The sequence below is a fragment of the Arachis hypogaea genome, chromosome 12 (assembly GCF_003086295.3).
Source record: "Arachis hypogaea cultivar Tifrunner chromosome 12, arahy.Tifrunner.gnm2.J5K5, whole genome shotgun sequence".
Lineage (NCBI taxonomy): Eukaryota > Viridiplantae > Streptophyta > Magnoliopsida > Fabales > Fabaceae > Arachis > Arachis hypogaea.
In genome coordinates, this window is record NC_092047.1 from 119,173,378 (window position 1) to 119,198,334 (window position 24,957).

The 24,957-nt window shown below is 30.5% G+C and overlaps 4 protein-coding genes across 5 annotated transcripts; 2 read left to right on the top strand and 2 right to left on the bottom strand.

Annotated features, from left to right (window-relative positions):
* The first annotated feature begins 64 nt into the window (after positions 1 to 64).
* On the top strand, positions 65 to 3,872 carry LOC112730727 (subtilisin-like protease SBT4.15). Its single transcript, XM_072208476.1, has 6 exons — positions 65 to 692; positions 1,430 to 1,530; positions 1,644 to 1,871; positions 2,339 to 2,447; positions 2,555 to 2,774; positions 3,283 to 3,872. Exons 1-6 carry the CDS (start codon positions 135 to 137, stop codon positions 3,822 to 3,824), a joined length of 1,758 nt encoding a protein of 585 aa, XP_072064577.1. The 5' UTR covers positions 65 to 134; the 3' UTR covers positions 3,825 to 3,872.
* Positions 3,873 to 5,132: 1,260 nt separating this feature from the next.
* On the bottom strand, positions 5,133 to 9,229 carry LOC112728858 (IQ domain-containing protein IQM3-like). Of its 2 annotated transcripts, XM_025779170.3 has the most exons (9): positions 8,879 to 9,229; positions 8,635 to 8,743; positions 8,200 to 8,265; positions 7,904 to 7,992; positions 7,318 to 7,405; positions 6,903 to 7,049; positions 6,717 to 6,809; positions 6,241 to 6,342; positions 5,133 to 5,871 (listed from the first exon to the last, which is right to left on the bottom strand). In XM_025779170.3, exons 1-9 carry the CDS (start codon positions 9,079 to 9,081, stop codon positions 5,362 to 5,364), a joined length of 1,407 nt encoding a protein of 468 aa, XP_025634955.1. In that variant the 5' UTR covers positions 9,082 to 9,229; the 3' UTR covers positions 5,133 to 5,361. The 2 variants fall into 2 exon arrangements, with proteins under 2 accessions (XP_025634955.1, XP_025634957.1); XM_025779172.2 differs by lacking the exon at positions 6,241 to 6,342 and having other exon boundaries at positions 8,879 to 9,174.
* Positions 9,230 to 18,541: 9,312 nt separating this feature from the next.
* LOC112728859 (large ribosomal subunit protein P2-like) lies at positions 18,542 to 20,061 on the top strand. The gene is made up of 4 exons (XM_025779175.2): positions 18,542 to 18,659; positions 18,841 to 18,932; positions 19,524 to 19,762; positions 19,857 to 20,061. The coding sequence occupies exons 2-4, from the start codon at positions 18,845 to 18,847 to the stop codon at positions 19,881 to 19,883; spliced, it is 354 nt and encodes a 117-aa protein (XP_025634960.1). The 5' UTR covers positions 18,542 to 18,659; positions 18,841 to 18,844; the 3' UTR covers positions 19,884 to 20,061.
* Positions 20,062 to 20,667: 606 nt separating this feature from the next.
* Positions 20,668 to 24,429, bottom strand: LOC112728860 (monodehydroascorbate reductase). Its single transcript, XM_025779176.3, has 10 exons — positions 23,831 to 24,429; positions 23,172 to 23,243; positions 22,708 to 22,759; positions 22,552 to 22,632; positions 22,290 to 22,408; positions 21,972 to 22,191; positions 21,761 to 21,879; positions 21,543 to 21,668; positions 21,324 to 21,464; positions 20,668 to 21,156 (listed from the first exon to the last, which is right to left on the bottom strand). Exons 1-10 carry the CDS (start codon positions 23,876 to 23,878, stop codon positions 20,833 to 20,835), a joined length of 1,302 nt encoding a protein of 433 aa, XP_025634961.1. The 5' UTR covers positions 23,879 to 24,429; the 3' UTR covers positions 20,668 to 20,832.
* Positions 24,430 to 24,957: the final 528 nt, after the last annotated feature.

Sequence of the window (24,957 nt, forward strand, 5' to 3'; positions counted from 1 at the left end):
TTCACAAAAAGAATATTAAAAAAACACATATCAATATAAAAAAACACGATGCTCTTATTTTATTTTAATTTATGTTTCTTAGAATGCAAGTAACATTATTCAAAATTATTATGGCATATTTTGCATGAAACCTAATGCAAACTTGGTTCCATTCCATTTCTATGTTAATTACAAAACACAGCAAGGTGATAGGAGCAAAATTCTTCCACTTAGAACAAAACGATTTTATGGACACAAATCTTAGCCCTATGGACGAAGAAGGCCACGGCACACACACGGCGTCCATAGCCGCGGGTGCGCTCGTTCGGAGAGCCAGTCTTTATGGCATCGGCCGCGGGACATCCCGCGGCGGGTCTCCGAACGCGCGCATAGCGGTGTACAAAGTGTGTTGGAACAGCGGATGCAGTGACATGGACTTATTGGCAGCGTTTGATGATGCAATTGCTGATGGTGTGAACTTCATATCTGTGTCTCTTGGAGGGAATCCAAGGGAGTTCTTCAGTGATCCAGTGGCCATTGGATCATTTCATGCAATGAAAAGAGGGATCTTAACAACATGTTCAGCTGGGAATGATGGTCCTTATGCTGAAACCGTTCAGAATGTTGCTCCATGGATTTTAACTGTGGCTGCTTCTTCTAGTGGTAGACAGTTTATAACACCGATATCCCTTGGTAATGGCAAAAAAGTTACGGTAAGTGGTTATGTTCTTTTCTTGAATTCTGCGTTATTACGAGATGTTTGTGCATTAAACTGTCCTTTTTCATTGTAAAGTTCGAATTCTTTGCATAATTGAATTGTTTAGAAAAATCTATAGCAATCTATTTAGTTAGTAGTTGTTGTATTTTTAAAGTAGAAACTCACGTGCAGTTTGTCTCTATGTGAAGTTAATTCTTGAGAATCGTTAGATGATTTGACAAATTCACGTGAAAACAGTAGGAACACGCGAGTCTTCAGCTTTTTTGCTTTTACCTTCTAAAAGAAATTGAAAATATTTTTTAAAAAAAAATTAAAATTTAATTCTATGCATGTACATATAACAAATAAAAAATCACTACTTTTTACTTTGATTGAATGAATAGTCATCTAAAAAAATAAAAAATAATGTGTATAAAATATTTTACTAAGCCAATTCATTAAAATTAAACTCAAAAATTAAATATGCAAAAGTTGAATTTTTTTTTCTTTTTTGAATTCACTTATAGGTGAATGCTATGGTGTCTATAATGTGGTGCCTATTTACTAAAAATGGTTAAAAGTTATTATTTTATTTAAAAGATATAAAATAAATAATTTTTAAAAAATCAAAATTTACTACAAAAAGTAAGTTAGGCAACATTTAGACAAAAACTCATAGGCACCATAGAATTGGCCTTACTTATATTACAAATAACTCATTACTCTGCTGTTTAATTGATTGATGGTTGCCAGGGAGTATCTATAAACACCTTCTCCCCCAAGAAAAAAATGTATCCATTGATTAGTGGAGACCTAGCCATTAATGCTTCAGGGGATAGCTATGGCAATGCCAGGTATGTTGATATCATTGATTACCAAAAAAATTCAGCACAACTTTAGATAAAATTTGTATTAAAGAAGACTAATTCAATGAAGTAAGAGAAAATAATTAAAATGTATGATGCAGTGCTTGTGATTATGGGACTCTAAGCAAAGACAAAGTGAAGGGAAAGATTGTGTACTGCCTTGGAGACACTGGAAATCAGGACTTAACCATAAAACAATTAGAGGGAGCTGGTCTTATTTCTGCTTCTGCTGTTAAAGCAGACTATTCCCCAGTCACAATTATTCCTAGTTCCACTGTTGATGCCTACACTCTGGGAAATAACATTTCTCTCTACATCAATTCCACCAAGTAAGTTTATTAGAATTTAATTTTGATGCAGAATCAGTAAAACAGTTTTACTCGTGTATTTAATTGCATAATACCATATCAGAAAAAATAACTATTTTTTATATCGACCACGTAAAGAGTCATTCAAAAGAACAGATATAATTAAATGACTGTCAAAGTATATGTGTTTTTTTGGGTATTTAGAGTTTGTTTAGCTCTTTCACTTCATATTTGATAAGTGTTTCAAGACAGAAAAATGTTGGGTCACTCCTATTTTGCTAATACCATTCATTTTTCTAAAAAATTCATACAAATATATGATGCAAAAAAGTAAAATGGAAGTGACATTATCATTTCCCTATACCACAGTTCTTAGATAAAAAGTTAGACAAATTTTGCTACAAAATAGAGACATGGTAACCTATTTTCTATCTATCTTCTTATCTAAATAAATATATGTCTATCAATCTAAATATTTATGAACTCAGGAATCCTAAAGCTGTTATATACAAAACCACAAGCAAAACAGGCCAAGTTCCATATATTGCTTCTTTCTCATCTAGAGGACCTGAATTAATCACCTCCAAAATCCTCAAGGTGATCATCATTCATGATTCATCTACAATCTTAGTTAGATATCTTAAGCTTATAATTGCATTTGGTAATTTTCCTTCTTATGAAGCACTTGATTTTTATTTTTGCAGCCTGATTTGGCTGCTCCAGGAGTTGACATTCTAGGTGGTTATTCAAAGTTGGAAACCATAACAACTTACCCTGAACCTGAGGACAACCGTTTTCAATCCTTTAATATACTGTCAGGAACTTCTATGGCTTGTCCTCATGCCACCGGCGCCGCCGCCTATGTGAAATCGTTCCACCGTGAATGGACTCCAGCTGCAGTCAAGTCTGCTCTCATGACCACCGGTGAGAACCTTTTTAATGGAAAAAAATTCATCACCACAAAATGCTGATTATATTTGGGCAAAAAAATGAAATATGGGTTTAGAACTAAGGAATTGAGTAATTAAATTTTGGTTTAATTATTCTATTAATCCTTATAATTTTACTAATATTTTTTAATTAGGTCCTTACCGTTTAAAAATTTGTGATTAGATCTTCACTAGTTGTTATTTTTCACAAAAACACATTGATACTAAAATATTTGCTTTTAGAATATTTCATAATTGATCCTACATCAAACACAAAAAATGAATATTTCAACCAAAAATTGTTAGAAATGACCAAATTGAAAGTTTTTATCTAATATAAAGACTCAATTATAGACTTTTAAACTATAAGGACCTAATTGAAAATTTGATGAAACTAAAAGAACCATCTGAATTGTTAGAAAGGTAATAAATTCTAACATGAATAATTAAACCTTAAATTTTCATGCTGATTTTGCTAATCTACTTTGACCTCTATGATTCAGCTATTCCCATGAAAGACTTTGCAGCTGAGTTAGGAACTGGTTCAGGAAGAATCAACCCTATAAGAGCATTGGACCCAGGCTTAATCTATGACATTAATTTGGACTCTTACATTGCATTCTTATGCAATGAAGGTTACAATAGCACAAGCATTGATATACTAGTTGGAAGCAAAGGCTTTAATTGTTCCACCATTAATAAACCGACACAAGGAAATGATGGAATCAATTACCCTTCAATGCATATTCAGGTTCCTTCCAATTCTACCATCTCAGCAACATTTTATAGGACTGTGACTAATGTTGGAACTGGAAACTCAACTTATAAGGCTAACATTACAGCACCAAAGGATCTTTCAGTTAAGGTTGAACCAAGTATATTGCAATTTAGTAAGATAAAACAAGAGTTGTCCTTTAAGGTTGTCATAAAGGGTCCTCAATTTCCAAAAGGGATAAAGGTATTATCAGCATCACTTGAATGGAATGATTCTAAACACAATGTTAGAAGCCCTATACTTATCTATAAACAAGGAAATGTGTACTGAATTCCATGTACTGGACTAATTTTTTGTTAGCTTAGGAATTAATTTTGATTAGGAGTTCTTTTATTATCTTTTACTTTTTCTCTTAATTCTAAGTTTAGGAGTATTTGATTTTCATTCTCATTTTATGTACATTGGAATGAAAAGATATTTGGCTACATGGATTGTCCATTTCACTCAATTTTGATGCCCAACATTAACTAGTGCAATATACTGATTTAGTAATCTTTATCCTAACCTTTTTTTTTTTCAATCAATGACTATATATTATAATAAAGTTATAGGACCAAGCTTTTTGTCTCAAGCCATTTTTGAGTAGGCAATCAATCCATTCAATATTAAATATGATGCAAGCCACAATTAGTTTGGTAAAGTGAGAGGGAAATTCATTTCTTTTTTTGTAGTCCAAAGTTTGAAATTTGAAAATAAACAAATTTTGAGTCGGCAAAAATAACTATAATTTTTCAAGCTACATTAGTCATATTCTTAGTAATAAGATCTAAATATCAGTGATAAAGACCTAAAAATATAGCATGACTCATTTTAACTATAGAATGGAATACTAAAAGATAAAGTGATAGAGATTAGAGAATGTACATCCAGAAGAGTTTCTTCCGAAGCCATAAAAACTTAGCTTCCATATGCATGGTCTCCATTCTTCAACAATGCAAATTAGTGGATGAAAATCAGAGAGATCCACTCTATAGATAGCAGAGATGTGAACCCTGTAAATAAATAAGTTGAATTAAGTAAGAGGTGCACTCACCCTAAGGAATAAAGGAAATAAAATTTATCTACACTATAGATCAAACAATGAACATATCATGATCAAACCTCCATTTATCTACTTATTTATTTATACTTTACTAGGGACACTAGCTAAAGTTTATATTCCAAAAAAAAAAAAAACAGCTAAAGTTTATATGCAACCAAGCCAAGGGATTTTTTGCTATTTTCCTTTGTCACTCTTTTTATTTGTCAAATTATGTAATTGGGAATCATATTGGTACTAATAATAGCTTTTTGCCATTTTTGACATGCATGTACATATTATAACTATAAATGTTAGGTAGCACATTCTATGGTCCTACATAGCATGCATGTCTTTTATTTTTCAATCCTACCTTTTATCACTACTTTTTATTTTCTTTTTTTGTCATCCACTATCAATTTGCTTTTTGTTTTTAAAGGCTTTTAAATAATGAATAGTCAAATCATGTTTTTTGTTGATATAACAACGTGTATAAACATTTTTTTCCACACATAAAATCTATCACTATAAACATTCACAATGATAAAAACACTAATCAATTTCTCTGTAACTTGGATTTCATACTATAAGATAACATTAAAGTTCTCACAGGTTGAGATGACATAGGAACATAACTTTTTTTCTTAAACATTTACTTAGAAGCTACCATCTATATAAGCTTAGAGGAGAAAATCCTAAACCAAGACTATATCTATAATAACCACTATTATCCTAACAAGATAATTGAGTGGCTCAAACTCAACTAACAAAAGTATCATCAGTATAAAGTCATGGTGCTATATTGGGTATTGGAGATGCATTAGGGGACATAAGATCACCCACTAGCATGTAAGAAGAAGGTGAAGGTGGAAATTTTGGAGAAAGGTTAAGCATTTCCAATGCTTGTAACCTAAGCTCAACAGGGTAATCATTGACACAACCAATTCTAGGACCAGCACCAGTTGACCATTTACTTGAAAGTTGATGACCTAATTGGTAGGACTTTGAGGCCTTCTTGGAATTTATCCTTTGCAATATCGAAGTCTTTGGTACCTCGGCTCTTGGACTCTGAAGACCACCTGAGAGAGTTCTCATGTAGGTAGGTGTCGGTGTCGGTGTTGGTGCCGGTTCAGGTTGAGGATCTTCCTGTTCCTTATCTGAGGATGGGGTGGTCTCCACCTCCTTGGAAATTTCGGGTTCAGAAGAAAACACGTTGCCATTGGTTGGAACTTCGGTTATTACTTCGCTTTCGATAGGCTTGTCCTCATACATATCACTATCTTCATTTGGCTTACGGATCTATTAACCAAAAAAAAAAATACAAGCCTCAATCAATAACTGTATTTGGTTCTACTTATGTAGAATCGGTTAGTTAAAACTGATTTGATGTTAAATTGATTTATGTTCGGTAGTTCCTCAAAAGTGACTCTAACAGAATGTAAAATGTTTTGACTCTAGGAGTGAACAATGCAAAATCAATTTTCTGTGACATTAAACATCATTTTGCAAATATAAGGCCAAAAGTTTCAAGTTGAACAAAGAACAGATGAAGATCGAGACTAGAAAAGCATCTTTGGGCCTAAAGTTTTCTACAGACCAGATTTTGACAAAGGACCACCATAATGATTGGAGTATAGATGAAAGGAAATGTATCAATGCTAATGATACCTCAACTTCATCAAGATTGACCCCATTTTCTTTGAGATACGATAAGAAACTATTGAGGCTGTCATCTGTTGGCCGGTAGTGTCCACTATATGCAGATATGGACTGAAAAAGTCAAAGCCATTGAGAATCAGACATTTTTCAAGAACCCAACAACAACAACAACAACAACAACAACAACAACAATAATAATAATAATAATATCAATGTGATTCAATGCACATAAACCACATGTATTCTTCCAAAAAATGGACATTTTTCAATGCACAAAAGAAATTGGAATAAGCAAAAGCGTACCAATGTGACTCGGTGGACATTAACCAAAATATTGTAATTAAAAGATAAATAAAAAGAAAAAAGAAAATGCTTCCCACTATCTCTTTAAGGCTATTCATGAAGGTAGGGCCATATTTTTAGAAGAGGTTAGCACAACCGATTTAATCATGCAACATATTGAATCAACAAGACAACAAGTATACCTTTAGAAACCCATTCTCGACTTCCAATCTTCCGGCAGCTACGGTAGCTCCGCCAGCCAGAAAGGAAGAATGATGGAACAACCCTTTCTTTTTCTGAGGGTTACTACAATGTGTCAGTATGCTGGGTGGAATGAAATGCTGAAAACTTTGAAATCTTTTAACTGTTAATTGGTCTTGACTTATTACCTTGCCTGCATAAAGTTTCTTGGAGGTACTCATTACAAATATCCACTTGGCAACTTCGGTATCTTCATATGTATGAAGAAAATCTCCAGTTTGTTTGTGGATAATTTGCCCATCACAGACAATGTACTCGTAGTGCTCTCTCTCTTGCTGATTTAGGAAAATTTTAAGGATCAACAGGTCAGAAAATCAGGAACAAGCCGCTACTTTTGAAATAATGCAATACACATCAACATCATCAAAGTCAACTACAATAATGAATACCCTTCTGTTCCCTTATATCTGTCTCAATGTCAGGATATAATTTGTATCCAAATATGTCGATCTAAAGGTGGATGAAATTCACGATGATGGATAAAAGGAATCAAAGGGGATATATAAAAAGAAAGTATTGAGTTTAATTAGATGATGAACATACAGGTCCAAGATACTTAATGCATTGTTTTCGGAGCTTTGATCGAGGGCATTGCTCAAGATCAATGTTTTTCCCATTTCCTAAATCCAACCTGCAGAATGAGGATAAAGATTTCAGCAATAAAACTAATTATACATCATTCTCATGTTAGCATAGTAATGCCTTAATGCCATTTATAACAAGCTTCACCTTTTGTAACAAGAGATAGAAAACAGAATCAAATGTTCCAATTATATGTACCTTTATATTTAGCTGATCCAGCTTAGATTTTTCAAAATAATTTTGTGTAGTTTCAGGTAAACATTTATAGGCTAAAGTCATGAAAGAGTAATACAGAACCAACCCCAGCAATAGTCAAATGCAAAAGCACCATCAATATTGAGAAAGTAATCAACTAATCACCCATTATCAACAGCATTAGCAATTAATTTTTTTTTTAAATGTCATCTTCACACATTCCAAGTCAAAGTCACACACAAATCAACCCACTATGGTTTCAGCCAAATCTCTGAGGAAAAGTAAAGGGGTTTCCTTGAAGAGATAAAAATAAATTGGCAAAAAAAATGGTAAATAAATAAATAAGTCTCACCAATAGAAGAATGGGTGACCAGAATCCGTTTTACACCATTCTTCATAATAGTAATGCAAGTTGTGTCCATAACGATGGCGTGGATCAATCTACAGTTCAAATAATTAACACTAGTTAATTAATTAATTAGAATTAAGAAATATACTAATAAGAGCATGTTGGTCAAACAAACTTAAGTAACACAGAATTATCAATTAAATAAATAAATAAATAGCTTCTACAACCACTACACCCTACTATAACAACAATAAAATAAAATAAAAAAAAATAAATAGGGAGAGTATTGAATAACTCACAGCTTCAATCCAATGCTGAAAAGCCAACTTTTGAGCTTGGGCGTCTAAGGACAAACCTTTACCCACCTGTCAAAAGAAAACATAGAAAAAAGGGTCCATTTTTCTTCAGAATCAAGCTCAAAACTTGGTCCTTCAATTCATTTTTCCAAAACCATAATCAATAATCAATCATAAATATCCGTATAGCATGGTATATATACCGTACAACTCCAAGTATTCTTATACACACATCTCATCACTATTGAGTACTATTGATCATGTTAGCATTACATTATAGTATTATACACATATATACATATACATAAAACATAATCACGTAACAGAAACAAAACACAGTATGTTAAATACGGCGAAAAATGAAACAAAACAAACACTTAATCAAAGGCTTCATTTTTCAGACTCAGTTTCAGAGAGAGAAGAGTGTTGAATGAAAACCTTGGCAGCGTTGAGACGAACACGGCTCCAGCGAGAAGCAGCGCTTTCCGGCAAATTGAAGAACGAAATCGTGCTATGATTTAGCCGCACAAAATCTATCGCTTGCCACCTTCAAAAAATTCAAACAAAAATAATAATAATTAAAATAAAAAATTTGATTTTTTTTAAGAGGTCTGAGAATGAGTTGCATGAAGGAATGAAAATTTAGAATTGATAGATTGAGGTTGAGGAGGCACCACCGCACCAGAGCTCTTCGGCGACGACGGCGGAATCGGCCAAGCGGCGGCGAGTACGGTAGCTGCGGTAAACCTTCTGAACTCTGAGAGCAGCGCGTGAATGCGCGTGAGGATCGACATTGGGAGAGAGTTGGGAGTAATCGGAGGAGGACGTTAATCGAAAATCTCCGAAGGAGAATGGTTCAAAAGCAGAGAGCGTATCAACCTCCATTATTCTCTGAAATTATTATGACTCTGTTTCAGAGAGAGAGAGAGTGTGTGTGTGATGTAGAAATGAAAATAAATGAATGAATGTTAAGAAGAAAAACATTCACGTGGCATTTATATATTATTTGTTGTTTGGGGTTACACATTGTTTTGTTTTTTTTTTTTCGTTATTACTTAATTTTATCCATTTTCCTATTTTCTTTTTTTTTTTTCTTACAACGCGCTTTTTACCTTCTTACTATTATCTCTTCTTCCACCAGGCGCTTCTATCTTTCTTTAACTTTTTTTTTTTAAGAAAAAATAAATTTGTCAAAGGATAACAGATAACAGTAAATATATTAGTTTTACTAAAAAACAAAGATAACTATTTCTTTACGTTAAACTATAAATTCAAAAAAAAACAATTAAACAAAATCTCAACAAGCATTAAAAAAAACAAAAAGCTATTGTTTTTAAATAGCATCACAAGATGTTATCGATTTTTTTGACAGTATCTCTTAACTCAATATGTCAAGAACTAATTTATCGTAGATCTGAACTCTATTTAAGAGTTCCCATGTTGCTGACCAATGAGTTACTTTATTCACAAAATGGAATTCGAACCTCTAATTTTTACTTAAAGAATAAATAAGCTTATCACTCAATCAACCTAAATTAATTATAACATATTACCGTTAGATTGTATTAGAAACAAGAGACCAAACTAAAAAAAGTGTTTTTGTATATTATTCAGTGTGAACAAAAATATAATATACAAGAAGTATTTATAGGTACTAAATGAATCAGTAATAAAAGCATAGAATCCTACAATTAATATACAGATATACTATATAAATATAAACGATACTAATTGATCTAAATTGATTCTAATGATTCTCTAATATCCTCCCTCAAACTCAAGTGAGAGTTAAGGATACCAGCTTGAGTTTGGATAACAAAGTCCGAAAACGAGTCAGGTGATAAGCTTTCGTGGAGATATCAGCAGTCTGATCCAGTGTTCTAACAGTAATGAGACGAACAGCATCAATAAAGATACGTTGCCGAACAAAGTGACAATCAATTTCAATGTGTTTGGTGCATTCATGAAACACATAATTATGTGCAATCTGAATAGCACTGTGGTTATCACAAAAAATATCAGTAGGAGACGACTGAGGATAACTAATGAATCTTTTGATTGCATTTCTTGCCAAGTTGCCAAACAACCTGTTTTATCTTTTCACAATAATTCATCTCTTGCTTGCTCTCCTTTTGATCTCATTCACTCTGATGTTTGGGGTCCCGCTCCCACTGCCTCTATGGGAGGAGCTCGATACTTTGTCGTTTTTATTGATGATTTTTTCATTTTACTTGGATTTATTTGATGACTAATCGCCATGAGTTACCTCAGATCTATATCAACTTTGCTACTATGATTAAAACTCAGTTTTCCAAGGTCATTAAGGTTTTCCGACGTGATAATGCTATAGAATACCGTGATTCCAAACTCTTAACCTTTATTGCAGAACAAGGTACTTTGTCTGAATTTTCTTGTCCTGGTACATCTCAACAAAATGGTAGAGATGAACGCAAACACCGTCACATTCTTGACTCCGTCCGTGCAATACTTCTTTCTTCTTCGTGTCCTGAGCGTACTTGAGGTGAAGCTGTTCTTACTGCTGTTCATGTCATCAATATACTCCCTTCTTCTGTTCTTGGTAATGTTACTCCCTTTGAGCGTCTTTACCATACCTCCCCAGATTATAGTTCTCTTCAAGTTTTCGGTTGTGTATGTTTTGTTCTTCTTCAGCCTCATTAACATAGTAAACTTGAACGTCGGGCTCGTATGTGTTGTTTCCTTGTTTATGACACTGAACACAAGGGTTATCGTTGTTGGGATCATCTCTCTAAACGTATTTGTATATCTCGTCATGTTGTCTTCTGGGAGCATCACATGTTTTTTTGGTTCTCATCCTTTGAGTCAATTCCTACTACTAAGTCACCTTTGTTTACTAACCCAAATGTTGATCTTTTTCCTAGTGATGATTCTACAGATTCTATCTCAAGTGACCCTCCACAGCTTCCTGTTCTTCCGCCTTCTCCATCTCCCGATGATTTCAAATCGGACGATGATCCTGCTCCTACCGTCATGTCTCCTGCTCCCGCTCGTTTTTCTAGGGTAAGGAATCCACCTCCTCATCTTCTTGATTATCATTATTTTTCTACTATCCTTCATCAACATGAACCTAAGTCATTTAGAGAAGTTTCCACAAACCCAAATTGACAACAAGTAATGCAGGAAGAAATACAGGCACTTGAAAAAGTACACATTTGAATTTTGGTTGATCCTCTTTTTGATCAGGAAGTTGTAAATAGTAGATGGGTATACAAGATCAAAACCTCGCTCTGATACTATGTTAGAAACAAAAGACCAAACTAAAGAAAGTGTTTTTATGTATTATTCAGTGTAAACAAAAGTATAATATACAAGAGGTATTTATAGGTATTAAATAAATTAAAATAATAAAAATATAAAATTTTATAATTAATATATAAATATGTTATATAAATATAAATGATATTAATTAATCTAAATTGATTCTAATGGTTTTTTAACAGATTGGATGAATTACAGCTCAAAAAATTATAATTAAAATCGTTATGTATCGTTTTTTAAATGTTCAAAGAAGATTAGAAGAGTAGAAGATAAGAGAAATTCAAACATCTAGTTTATTTTGTATCATGATTAATTAGGAAAATATTCTCCACATGCGTCCATACATGATGAGTAAATACTAAATACATAACAAATGTTTTTTTTTTTATTGTTGGGCAGCCCTATTTAATTTATTACCATCAATTATAAACAATTGTTCAATTTTAATTGTATCCTTAGTTATCGATCACTTGGGGGTATATAATATGCACTAGTTTCAATTTTAATAATATGACTGCATCCTTGGTTTTTCTAAATTTTTATGTGATGTACTTAGCATTTAAATATACAAATACATCATTACCTTTATACTTGTATATAGTAGATTGAATTATTAAAAGTGGAATAATTTTTGTTGAAAATTATTAGTGTTATTTCACAAATAGTAGCACTAAGACAAATACATGACACTAGCTAGTAGCATATTATCACACTAGGAACTTGACGGTATTATTATATGCTACTCCCCCAAATATGATAGTTGAATTTTAATGTACATCTAATATAATTATTACTAATTAATAATATAAACAAAAATAATAATAATAACAACGTTAGACAAAGACAAAAGTACACAACTATCACTTTGTCCCATTTTCAGCAACCATCTTTGAATTTTATGTTTATTTATAAGTTACTACTTTTTTTGGGCATAATTATAAGTATCTTACTTTCATGCACCATATATAAATTGTGATGATAACACTATTTTATTATGAAAGGATGTCGACCTAATAATTAAACAAAAACCATCTCAATTAATTATTAAAACCGCCATACTAAATTCTTATGAGCCATAAGATACTCTCTCTCTCTCTCTCTCTATATATATATATATAATGCATTTTAGTATATTTATATTATATATCTATTTTAAAAAATATTATTAAAGTAAGTATTATCAAAATATAAAAAAATATAACTTTAATTATAACAATATATATATAAACAAATAATATCATGTACAACAGCAACAATATTTATTTCCAAAGATTATGGTTCAATGATAGAGGACAACTCACTGCCTTTGAAACCAATATTTGGCTGCCCTATTAATACTTTGGTCCGACTTTACTAAACATAACTTACCGTTGGATTAGATTAAATAAGATGGGATATGACCAAAATTTTAATTCAATTCACACTAAAATTATTAGATATGATTAGCTTTAATATCTATAATTTTTAAGTTTAGATCTGATCCTATTTTCAAATGTATGGATCGGATCGGATATCGGATATATTTACAAAATATAAAAATATTTTAAAAATTTATTTTTATTAAAAATATATATAAATTTTATTTTTTTATTTTTTAAATATATTTATTCTTAAAATAATATTAAACATATTTTTAAAATAATAAATTAAAATAATATAACATATATAATAATTATTAGTTAAAATAAAACATAAAAAAATATTTATTTATTAATTTTTTATTTTTAAAGATACGCAAATTATATGTAGATACCTACACAAAATCTGCAGTCCAATCTATTAATGTATGAATCGGATCCAATCCGATAACTTTACCAATCGAATTTATATCCACAATTTTTTAACCAAATTTAAATAAACACCGCAAATATACAGATCAAATTCGATTCATGAATACCTACCATAAAAACTATATACTTTCTTTCTTTTGTCATACACTAATTGACTAGAAATAATGTATATTGAATGCGTCCCAACCTTATCCCCCACAGTGTTCCTATTATTTGTTTTCTGTCCATTTTATTGAGACAACTCACCTTTAAAATTTAATTTTAACGAGTATGTCGGTTTGCTAAATATTTGTTTTTATACCATCATCTGGCCTTTTAATCAAGAAATTAGGAATTTAAATTATATTTTGAATATAAAGAATACCATGTGATCAGTTGTTTGTCCTTAAGTGATAAAAAAATAAAAATCACTATGTATTTGACGATAAATATTTCACATTCCTTAACCTTTTTCCATAATAATAATAATAAATATCAAGAATCTTTAACATACATATTTAATATTTTAAAAATGTATTAAAATATCATAAATTTAAATTTTTAGTGAAATATTTCTTTGTTAACCAAAACCCTATTTGATCATAGACTATGGTATATGCCACAATTTCTATGTTAATTTAGTGGTATATCACAAGTTACATACATACATTAAGTTACACTCAATGTTAATTAATATACGTACTATAAGGTACACTATACAATGTAACACGTGAATTCCGTGGTTATAGTCAAATTATTTGTGCTGCGTTTTTCTTACCATTAATTTCCCATTAATTACGTTGCACCTTCTTCGTTAGTTCTTCCTCAATTAAAAGAATAAATAAATAAATAATATTGTAGTAATCCTCTAGCATTCTAATATTTTTTTTAAGAGAAAGTATAGGGAGTTAATAAAATATTTGTACAACATGTACAATAAAGATTTAGAGATATTCGATTTAGTATTAGAAATATAATTATTCGTGTTACTTTTTTTCATCAGTTTAAATTTTTAGGATGAGTGGTATCATGACATAGTCAAATATTCTATTGACTCTATAGCAGAACTCCTTTCTTAAACATCATTTAAAAAACTATTACAAAAAGGAAAAAGAAATAAAAAGCATCTTTGCAAATATAAGTAACATATAAATATTTTTTTCTCAATTTATTTTTTATATAAAAGCATTTTAAATATTTTATAAATATTAGAAATTCGTATATATCATTTCGCTAGAAAGAATTGAACAAGTGGCCACGTGAAATTTATTTATTTCAATGGTTATTTGTTTGGACTTTGGGAGTGTAGTTTGCTTTTCAAGTCTTCGATTTCATGGTCAAACTAACGTGTAACAATTTTTGGTACACTAAAATTGTTAATTTATTTTTTATTTTTTATAAAAATTATATAAAACTTAAGATTTAATGTACTTATTATATAAAAAAATTTAAAATTTTTGTTAATAATAATTTTAATATATATAATAATTAAATCCTTTTTTATTTTATTTTTGGAATATTATTTTTTTTTTATTTTCAATCATCCTCATCCATTATATTTTCTGGCCACACATTTGGTCATTAAGAAAGGAGATAGAGTAGGTTTGTTTATTCATAGCTTTCGTTGACCAAGAAAAACAATAATAATGACCGGATTATTAGAGGGAGTAATATAGTAAATTTCTTTTAAATTTTTCCAATTGAGAGCAACCTAAGTCATGTTGTGAATAAAACAAAAAAATAAAGTATATGTGTCCTTTAATTTTAGATGTCCGTGTCATTACAGCACATCAAACACAATATTTAATTAAGGCCCCACGTTGTTAATTTTAATTTCCAGGAAAAATTATTTATCATACCTACTACTGGATAAGTCCTGTGAATTCTGAGATTTTTTAAAGTAATGATTTGGAATCATAATTCAACTTTTTTTTAATTTTTTAATGGATAAAAATTTAAATATATATTATTTTTAAAATGTCAAAAAAATAAAACATTTAAAATTTAATTTATTTAAAAATTAATAAGAACATAATTAATTAAAAGAATAATTTAGAATCACTAATTATTTTTCTCTCTTTTTTATAATCAAATTTCTAAATAATCTGATAAAATTTAAGGTTGTAATTGCTTTTTGAAATTGATATCGAGGAATATTATATTTAGTGATCAAAGACGAAAATTAAATTTTCAGTCTCGAAATTTAAAATTTTAGTCTTTTAAATACTTCTAAAAAGTATAGATATATGAAACTAAAATTTTTAAAGATAAAAAATTAAAATTTTAATAATATTTTTTTAAATATTTTTATTTAATTTTTTAAATTTTAAATTTATTTTTTAATTTTTATATTTATTTTAAATCAAACATAATACTAAAATATAACTTAGTCTAATATTTTTTACATCAAATATAATATAAAAATTTTTATTTTAATTTCTATCTTTTATTAATTTCTATCTTTTAGTCGCTCAGAGTAACAAGGTGCGGTTGCAATAAAACAAAAAAAAAAATGCTTTTCCAACAAGATAAATAATTCACCAAGTCATATCATATTCAAAACAAAAGCAATTTCACAAAAATAATGGGGACTATTCGGTTAGTGATGTGATCAATTGTAACTTAACTGAATTATATCTATGATCAATAATATTAGAAATTTGAATAATATCGTTGCTAATTTAAGATAATTTTTTACTAAATGTATATGAATAATACAATTTTTTTCTGAAAACATTAATTCAGAAATAATAATGTATTAAAAAATGTTCGATGATCAATGTAGATACATAAATAAAATACATAAATTATGCAAGTTGAGAAATCAGAATATACTCCAAATTCATGAATTTAACAAAGATAGTGTATTAATGTATAATTAATAAAAATGCATAGAAAAATGGGCTTAAGTAAGACAAGGACGTGGCTATAACAGACAAATAAGAGAAAAGAAAGAGCCCTAGAAATTTGAAGACTTCAATTTTTTTTTTAAATATATATTATAATAATGATGTGCATTACATGTTAGATAGTGACCTTAAGCAAAATCATAAACCACTAATGTCTACTATCAAGTATCAGCTTTCAATTCAATTAAATTAGTTTTGTGATCTGAACGTATCTAATAATCCATCACAACATCGTTGGATTACCGTTTTTTCATGCAACCTAATAGTTTAAAGTGCCACAATAATATATATTAATAAATCAATGTATAAAAAAAATAATTCTTAAATCAATTATTTATATATAATATATTTAAATATAATTATATAAAATAATATATATATATAAATACATAATAATTAATTTGATGATTGATTCATAAATATAATATTTTTTAACATGTGTATAATTCTATGCTTATTACATTCTTTTCTAAAAATATCTTAGCTTCGTAATCGTAAAATTTTTATCCTAATTTATATATTAAAAATGAGAAGTGCTAGGGGTCAGCACTTTTGTTAAATTCTGGTTAGCACTTAACCATAAAAAAAAAATTAAATAATTTTATACCATTAGATACAATTTCACACTATTAAAAATATCATTGATGGTTAATTGATGGCTAAAAACAATAAAATTTGCTGATTTCCTAAATTTTTTCATTAAAAATATTAAATATACACAAAAATCAATTATTATATATTTATATATAAATATATATGTAATTTAATTCATTTTAATGTATAATTTATTTTTCAGTATAAATTTTAATATATCTCTAATGTGGTTGTAAAAAGAATCAGTATTTTCTCATTTGCAATCATGTACTAAGTAAGTTAGGTAGTAAATTTTAAAAGTAACTCCAGATTCATTTCATATTATTATGTATTTTATTATTTCAAATTATTTTATTAACACCACTATTTTTTTTAGAGCAAATATCTTTTTTGGTCATCGTCTTTTTTTTTAAATTTGACTACACGCCCTCTAATCTTTATAAAATATCAGATCGGCCCTCTATCTATATATTCCACGATACCAATAAATTTTTTCGTTGATTTTTTCGTTTATAGTCGTTTTGACCCGAAGCAATAAAATTAAAACGACGTTGCTTTGCTTATTATACATGGGTTTAATAGTCCCAATAAACACATACCATTCTACGTATGATGCGCCAAGACCATGTCATAGGCTGTATGTTACACCTCAATATTTTTCGACGACTATAAACGAAAAAACCAACAGAAAACTTATTGGTATCACGGAATATATGAATAGGAGTCGATCTGATATTTTATAAAGGTTAAGAAACATATAGTCAAATTTAAAAAATGACAGAGACCAAAAAAAATATTTACTCATTTTTTAATTATTTTTTACAGTATTCTTCGATCTAACAACATGCTAATAACTAATTATTCACAAATGTGAGTTTCATTAGAAATTTATTGCTAATTAATAAATTTGTTACATTAATTAATTATTGTAGTGCCATTCCTAGTTTTGTTCTAAATATAAGAAGGGAGATAGGTCAAAATCAGAGTTGTTGCAATCAATTAATTAAATAGTGCAACTTGCAAGAGTAGTAAACCTAAACCAGTAATAATAAGTCAACATACCAAAGGACTTAAACTTTATTGGGTAATATATTTAGATACATACTTAAACAAGACAAGCTTATTATTATTATTATTATTATTATTCCGTACAATAGATATATATTTATTAAAATATCAACACTCGTGTTTTGAATTTTCAGTATTTGACATGGCCAACACACTAGTCGTGTGAATGTGTAAATTATCAAAAACATCAGTATACTTGGAGATTAATCACTTGTTAGTAACATTTTAATACCAATATAAAAGGGTGCATGTGATCACTTGTTTACTTTTCTACCATGTAAAAATTCATGATAATTATTAGAAAATAAAGAAAAAAAAATAAGAAAATGAAAACCTTAATAAAATGGTATAAAAGGCAGTATTAATTAGCGAGTAATTAGTTTCATTCTAACTATATTTATTAACTAATATACTTATTTTAGATTTTAATATTTTATTCCTAATTAAAATACCAACTCAAAATTTCTGGTTTAGGAACCAACGTAATATTTATTATTTATTATCTTTACTAATTTCAATTGGTTACTAATTAGTAATTACATCTCTATTTTCTTTTTCTTTTTGTTTTTTGGTCAACAATATCTAGTGGATTTGAAGAAGGCCCATTAAGAATACAAGAGATGTCATATATGGGCCCAGACTTGGTCAAATTGGCCCAATAAGAAGCCCATCATTTTAATTTTCTTTTCTGTTCCTAATAAAACGAACCCTAGTGCAACTACCAAAAACTATTGCTACGTAGAGTGACGTAAGAGAAACAGGAACAGAATCTGTGTTCCATTGAGTTTCAAGTTTGAACTCGTCATTAGAATCTTCGCCATCGCAGGTTCTTATTCTTCTTTTCCCTTCTCCGTAGTTAATTTTGGCCATTGCTGAAATGTTGTTACAATAAATAAATTAAATAGAAGTTGTATAGTAGTTATAGTGTTTGAGCTGGCTAATGTTACATCATTGTTGTTAACGATTTTTTGTTTAATTTAATTTGATGTGGGATTTTTGACTGATAGGAAAATGAAGGTGATTGCTGCATATTTGCTTGCTGTTCTTGGAGGCAACAAAAACCCTTCTGCTAAAGACATCAAGGGCATCCTTGGCTCTGGTTCCATTCTCCTATCTCTATCAATATAAATTCATAATATTACTTCCATTAAAAAAAATATATATATCCCTATTGTTAAATTTTTTTGATTTCAATGGATTGATTACAATATAAGCTGTTGTGTGATTTCATTTCATTTGATTCATGTAGCTTACTCTGTGATATGCATTTTGTTGTTTAATGGTTTAATTACTCTGTTGATCCCTATAATTTCTTTAAATTTTCAATTAGGTCTCTATACCATATCAGATTTTGTAACGAAATCCCTACGAAATATTCTGTTAAACTATACAAAATATTCGGTCAAAGGATATTAGGGATATTCGTTTTGCAGGTACTTAGTTACAAAATCTGATATGGTTAATTCATGTTAAATGTTTAATGGAATATGCATTGTTGTTTTTTAATTAATGTTAATAGTTATTGCATGCAATATGGGGTGAAATTGTAGTCAATTGTCATTTAAAAAAAAAATTGTAACTTGAATTTAATTTACATGCAGGATTTAACTACTTTTACATAGATATCTGATCATATATTATCATGTCATCAAAATTTAACTTTCATTTTCATAATTTTGGTAATATGCAGTTGGAGCAGAAGCAGAGGATAATATGATTGAACTGTTGATGTCTCAGCTGAAGGGGAAGGATATAACTGAGGTTATTGCTGCCGGCAGGGAACAGTTAGCCTCTGTGCCTTCCGGTGGTGGTGGTGGTGTCGCTGTTGCCGCTGCTCCCGCCGGAGGAGGAGGTGCTGCTGCTGCTGCTCCGGCAGCTGCTCCAGCTAAGAAAGAAGAAAAGGTGGAGGAAAAAGAGGAATCCGATGATGTAAGTTTCTAGTTTGCAACAACTACATCTCTGTTGTTTCATTCTATATTATAGTCTCTGATTCTTCATCTTAATTTCTTTTTTAATAATGCAGGATATGGGCTTCAGTCTCTTCGATTAATGGCATTTTTCCAGAACATACTCTCAATTTACTCTAGAGCTGCTGCTTAGTTTATCATAGTTCTATTCTAAATAAGTAATGTAGATTGTTGTGCCTATTAATTCCAATCTTGTCTTAATTTAGTTTCTTCATGCTATGGAATTACGTTTTGATAATTGAGAAAGGAGTTTATTGGTTATTATCTTTCTTGCTATAGATATGTCTTGTGTGTTTTTGGGTAGAAGAGACCCAAAAAAAAAAAAAGTAAAAAGAAAACGATGCTCCTTGACAATGTTAAAAAGCAATAAGAAACTGGCACTAACTAATAAGGTTTAATTATTCTATCGATTTCTATAATTTTATTCCATATTTTTTTTAATTGAGTCTTTATATCATATCAGAATTAATAAAATATTTCGTTAAACAAAATAAATATGTCTAACACTTGATTGAATATTTTATATAGTTTAATAAAATATTCTATTAATTTTAACATTTTTGTTATGATAGAGATTTAGTTACAAAATTTAATATAATATAAGGACTTAACTGAAAATCGAGTGAAATTATAGAACCGAACAAAATAAGTAAACCAACTAATAATTCAGGGGAATGTTTCACATGCAGATGCTCTTTGATACCTAGTTTTAAACAGAGGAACCAAAATCCCCATGCAAACATTCTCAAGAATGGCCCCACAATCAGCAAACAGCACGTTCTTAAAACTAAATTCGTTTTCAGTTTTGTTTTAGAGGGGGATAATTCTAACATAGATGTACATATCAAGTACTGTAAACATAAATAATAACACAGAAATAAGGGATATCCATTGCAATCTCATAAGAAATCAAATAAAAACATAAAAAGGTTCTTCTATGACACAATCGCATAAACCCAAAGTAAAATGAAGTCGGTACAGAAATTTATTCTATGCAATCACCCTTGAGTTGTATCATTCTAAACAAAAGCTCTATATTTTACTAGCAAAGGAAAGACCTTCACTCGCAAGTTGGTCCACATCCTGAACTGGAGGTTGCACCCTTGCTACTTTGGCAATAGCCTGGTTCTCCTCAGGGGTTCCACTCTCCAAAAAGGCGCCGACGACTTTCCCATCTTTAATCCAGTATGACCCAAACTTCGGCTTAGATGACTCCGGGCTGCTGTCTCCAAATAGCACGGTGTCACCTACGTTGTCACCGTAGAACTGCCAAGACAGTTCAAATGAGCGCGAATAGAAGTATGGAAGGTAATCATACTCCTCAACTGTTTTCCCTTCTTCAGCAGCTTTGATGGCCTACATCAAACATGTTACTCAAAATGAGACAGTGTAGGCAAGAATAGTTCATGAAAAAAATAAATGTCCATTTGGGTACTGATCTACTGAGTAGCTTTGGAAACCAACACATGTTTTCAAAACTGAATGCCATAGTGATCAAACATTTTTTAGAAGTTTTTTCTCACCTTCGCAGCTTGTTCAGCTGATTTGCGAGAATGATCGACATGTTCAACTCTTCTCAACTCATTATATAATTTTAAGGGAAAAGTAGCAACATCACCAACGGCGTATACATTAGGAACACTGGTCTTGAAGAAGGCATCCGTCTGCAGCGGCAACAAAAGACATTATCATCAACAATGAAAGATTCAATATCAATTAAGAAATGGATATGGTATACTAACCTTGATTCCACCCTTCTCTTCTTCAACCTGTCCCTTGAATAAGGCTGTTTGTGGCCTTCCTCCAACACCAACAACAACGATATCAGCTTCTAGGACCCTGCCATCCTTTAGTTTGACTTCTTTCACCTGAATGGTGGATTGAAATCATGTCAAGCTTGATTTGAAATTTAAAAGGAAATCCCATCAGTAGCATATTGAGATTAAGAGTTCAATCATACCTCTCCATCAGAATTTGCAGTGAATCCAACAGCAACCGTTCCTTTAATAATATTGACCCCCTTTTTTGCATAGTATCCCTCATAGAAAGCAGCTATGCCAGATGTAAAAAGTCTTGGCACTGCAACATCAGATTATAACGCACTTCTTTAAAAACATATAAAGAATAAAACGAGATGGTTTGAAAAGAAAACGTTATAACTATCTACTTACTACACCAAGGCTCTGGATAGACCATGGTAACATCAAGATTGTTGAGTCTCAACACTGCACTAAGCTCCAGACCAATGTATCCACCTCCAACAACCACAGCTTTGCCATTTTTCTTTGCTTTAATTGCTTCGTATAGTTTATCAGCATCATCAACTTCCCTCAAGTAAAAGATGTTTTTGGCATCAGCTCCTTGAACACCAAAATCACTCAACCTTATAACCTGCAAACAAATACAAAGTATTAGCAAGACAAAAAGAAAAAAAGAAGAAATGAAGTACAATGCATGACATATCCTCTAATATCCTCAAAGATCCTTACAGTTGAGCCGGTTGCAATCAACAAAATCTGGTAACTGAATGTTTCTCCTCCTGCACTTGTCAGAGATTTTGCAGCAAGGTCTGCTTTCACTATTTCTGTGCTAAGAATCAACTCTATACCTGCAATCAAACATTTAAATTTGCATTTGGAAAATCATTGTTAGGGACCATTTTTCTAGTTTACTCTTATTTTCACTTAGCATGAGAGCCTAGCTATCCTTAAAACTATCCAATAATTGTGCTGAACCAAACGCAATAATCACCTTTCTCATTGTACCACTCAGGAAGCAATCTTTCTCCTCCACTTCCAACACAAACATGGAAACCAGGAAGTCTAGCAGGGGCTGCAAAATCCAATTGTCACATCAAGATAATTATAGCATATCAGGCAAAGAGGGAGAGAGAATATCACAACTTACACTCAGGAAAAAGGTAAGCTTTGCTTAGTGCAGGACGTTCATAAGGTGCTACCTACAGAAAATACAAAAAGAAAAACAAGGGAACATGTATTATTAAGACAAAATGTATAGAAAGCACTTAAGGAAGGATATACTAGAAAATAATATGTATATTGCTTCCTTCCCCATTTGTCATAATTCAAAAGAAAAATTGCAACTTCTAGTAAATTTGTTTTGTGAGTTAAAAGGAAAATCATTTCTATTAGAACATATAAAACCACAAGGAATAAGTAATATTTAACTCCTGACTTAGAGGTCCATGATGTATCAATTTACAAAATGTATAACGAGAAAAGAAATATATATGTATATATTCCACAAACATTTCATACATCTAAAAACGAGAAGGAATCGCAAATGAGAAAACCACACTATTCTAAACATCGATGTATGAGATGCAATGTGCAGTTGAAAACATAAGATACCGCTTCTTTGGATATGATTGCCAGCTCCCCAGGCTTAAGTCCCTGTTTAGCAAATTCCCTTGCTGCATAACCCTGCAATTACGAAATGATATCAACTCCACAATCCGAAAACCGGAAATAAAACGGAATTCAAGTGAAAATAAATTATCTAGCACTTTTTTCTTTTTCTCTTTTTCCGTTTTACCAAATTTTTCAGGGGAAAGTAGTGAAATAATAGTGCTGAACTACTCGCACTAAGTTTTGATAGCCATGCCTAAATTTCGAGCTGATGCAGCTAACAATTCCATAACAAAATTCTCTCACTTAGTAGATTAAAACAGACAGACATAAGAAGAATCTTTTTCAGAAAAAAGATCCACACTAATTTCAAAAGTTTCATCACATCACATCACATCACATCACATCTCATCCAATCTCAACAGTTCTAATGAGCAAAAATATCTAATAAAGCATAACGTGAATTCACTACTTCGCTATATCCGTAATCACTAAGCACTGCATATAGATATTAAGTCTAGAATCTTCTTCTTCCGATTCAAATCAGTAAAAGTGTAAAACTCAGATTCAAGCTCAAATTACACAGATCAGCTAAAATTCCAACACGAGTCGACAACTACAATTAAGAAGCAATAATAGTAGATTGAAGAAATGGAACTTACAGCAGCAACACCTCCACCGAGGATAACGTACTTGAAGGTCTTCGCCATTGTGGATCGCTACAGTTTCAGATTTTCTGTTCGTTTTTTTCTTTCTCTCTTTTTCGCCTTCTCAGCGATGATAAGCGGAAATGTGATTGGTCATTCGTATTATATATTGGGTTCGGAGGAGGGTAGTTTGGGAATTCACAGAGTGTGAAAGGAATCGAGCTGACGTGGCACCATTCGTTGGCCGTTGGTATTAACCACCACGGGGAACCGCAGGGGAGGCCTTCACCGTGGCACTATCCAATTCAATAAATAAATAAATTAATTAATTAATTTAATTCTCTGATTCATATAGAATCCTTTCCTTTCCATATTGGTCTAGAATTTTGGGGAAATTAGATATAATTTTATAATTATTTTAAATAATGAATATCAAAAGTTATTATTAATAACAATGAATAAGCTAGTGCAGGGAACAGCTTTCCGCATGTCATAACGTCCAGGTTCATTCACTCACAACTAAAACAAATATTATTAACAATAAAAAAAAGAGAGAGAGAGAGAGAGAGAAAGAAAGCTGGTTTATGAATGGGTCCATTTATTATTGTCATTTTGTTCTGTAAGCTGCATTAATATTTTGATTTAACATGGTGAGTTGGTTATATAGGTAATTTTGTATCCTCATTGTATTCTATTGAGCCATGTTAAATGGAGAGTGGTCAAGGGAATGTGTATTAGACTGAAACTTCTACAAGGTCAGAAAAGTTGACTTTCTTGACGTCATCCGTGATCACAATGCTTTCTTCTCCTCCTTTTAATAATATTCAATCATTATACTTTATACATATAAAAAATCAGTAACTAATTAATCATCATATAAAAAGCATATATTTGATATTTCATGAAAATTTTATTATATTATTATAATAAATTTGATTATTAGTATGTTATTGGTTATATTATTTTATTATATATGATAAGTTTGATTGTTTTAGTAAAAATAGATAAATTAATATGTGTAATTATTTTTGAAGTGATGATAATAATTTACAAATATTTGGATTTTTTTTTTTTTGGTAATACAAATATTTGGATTAATATACTATTCAGGTCAACCTTTTTTTAATTTCAGTTTTTTGGGC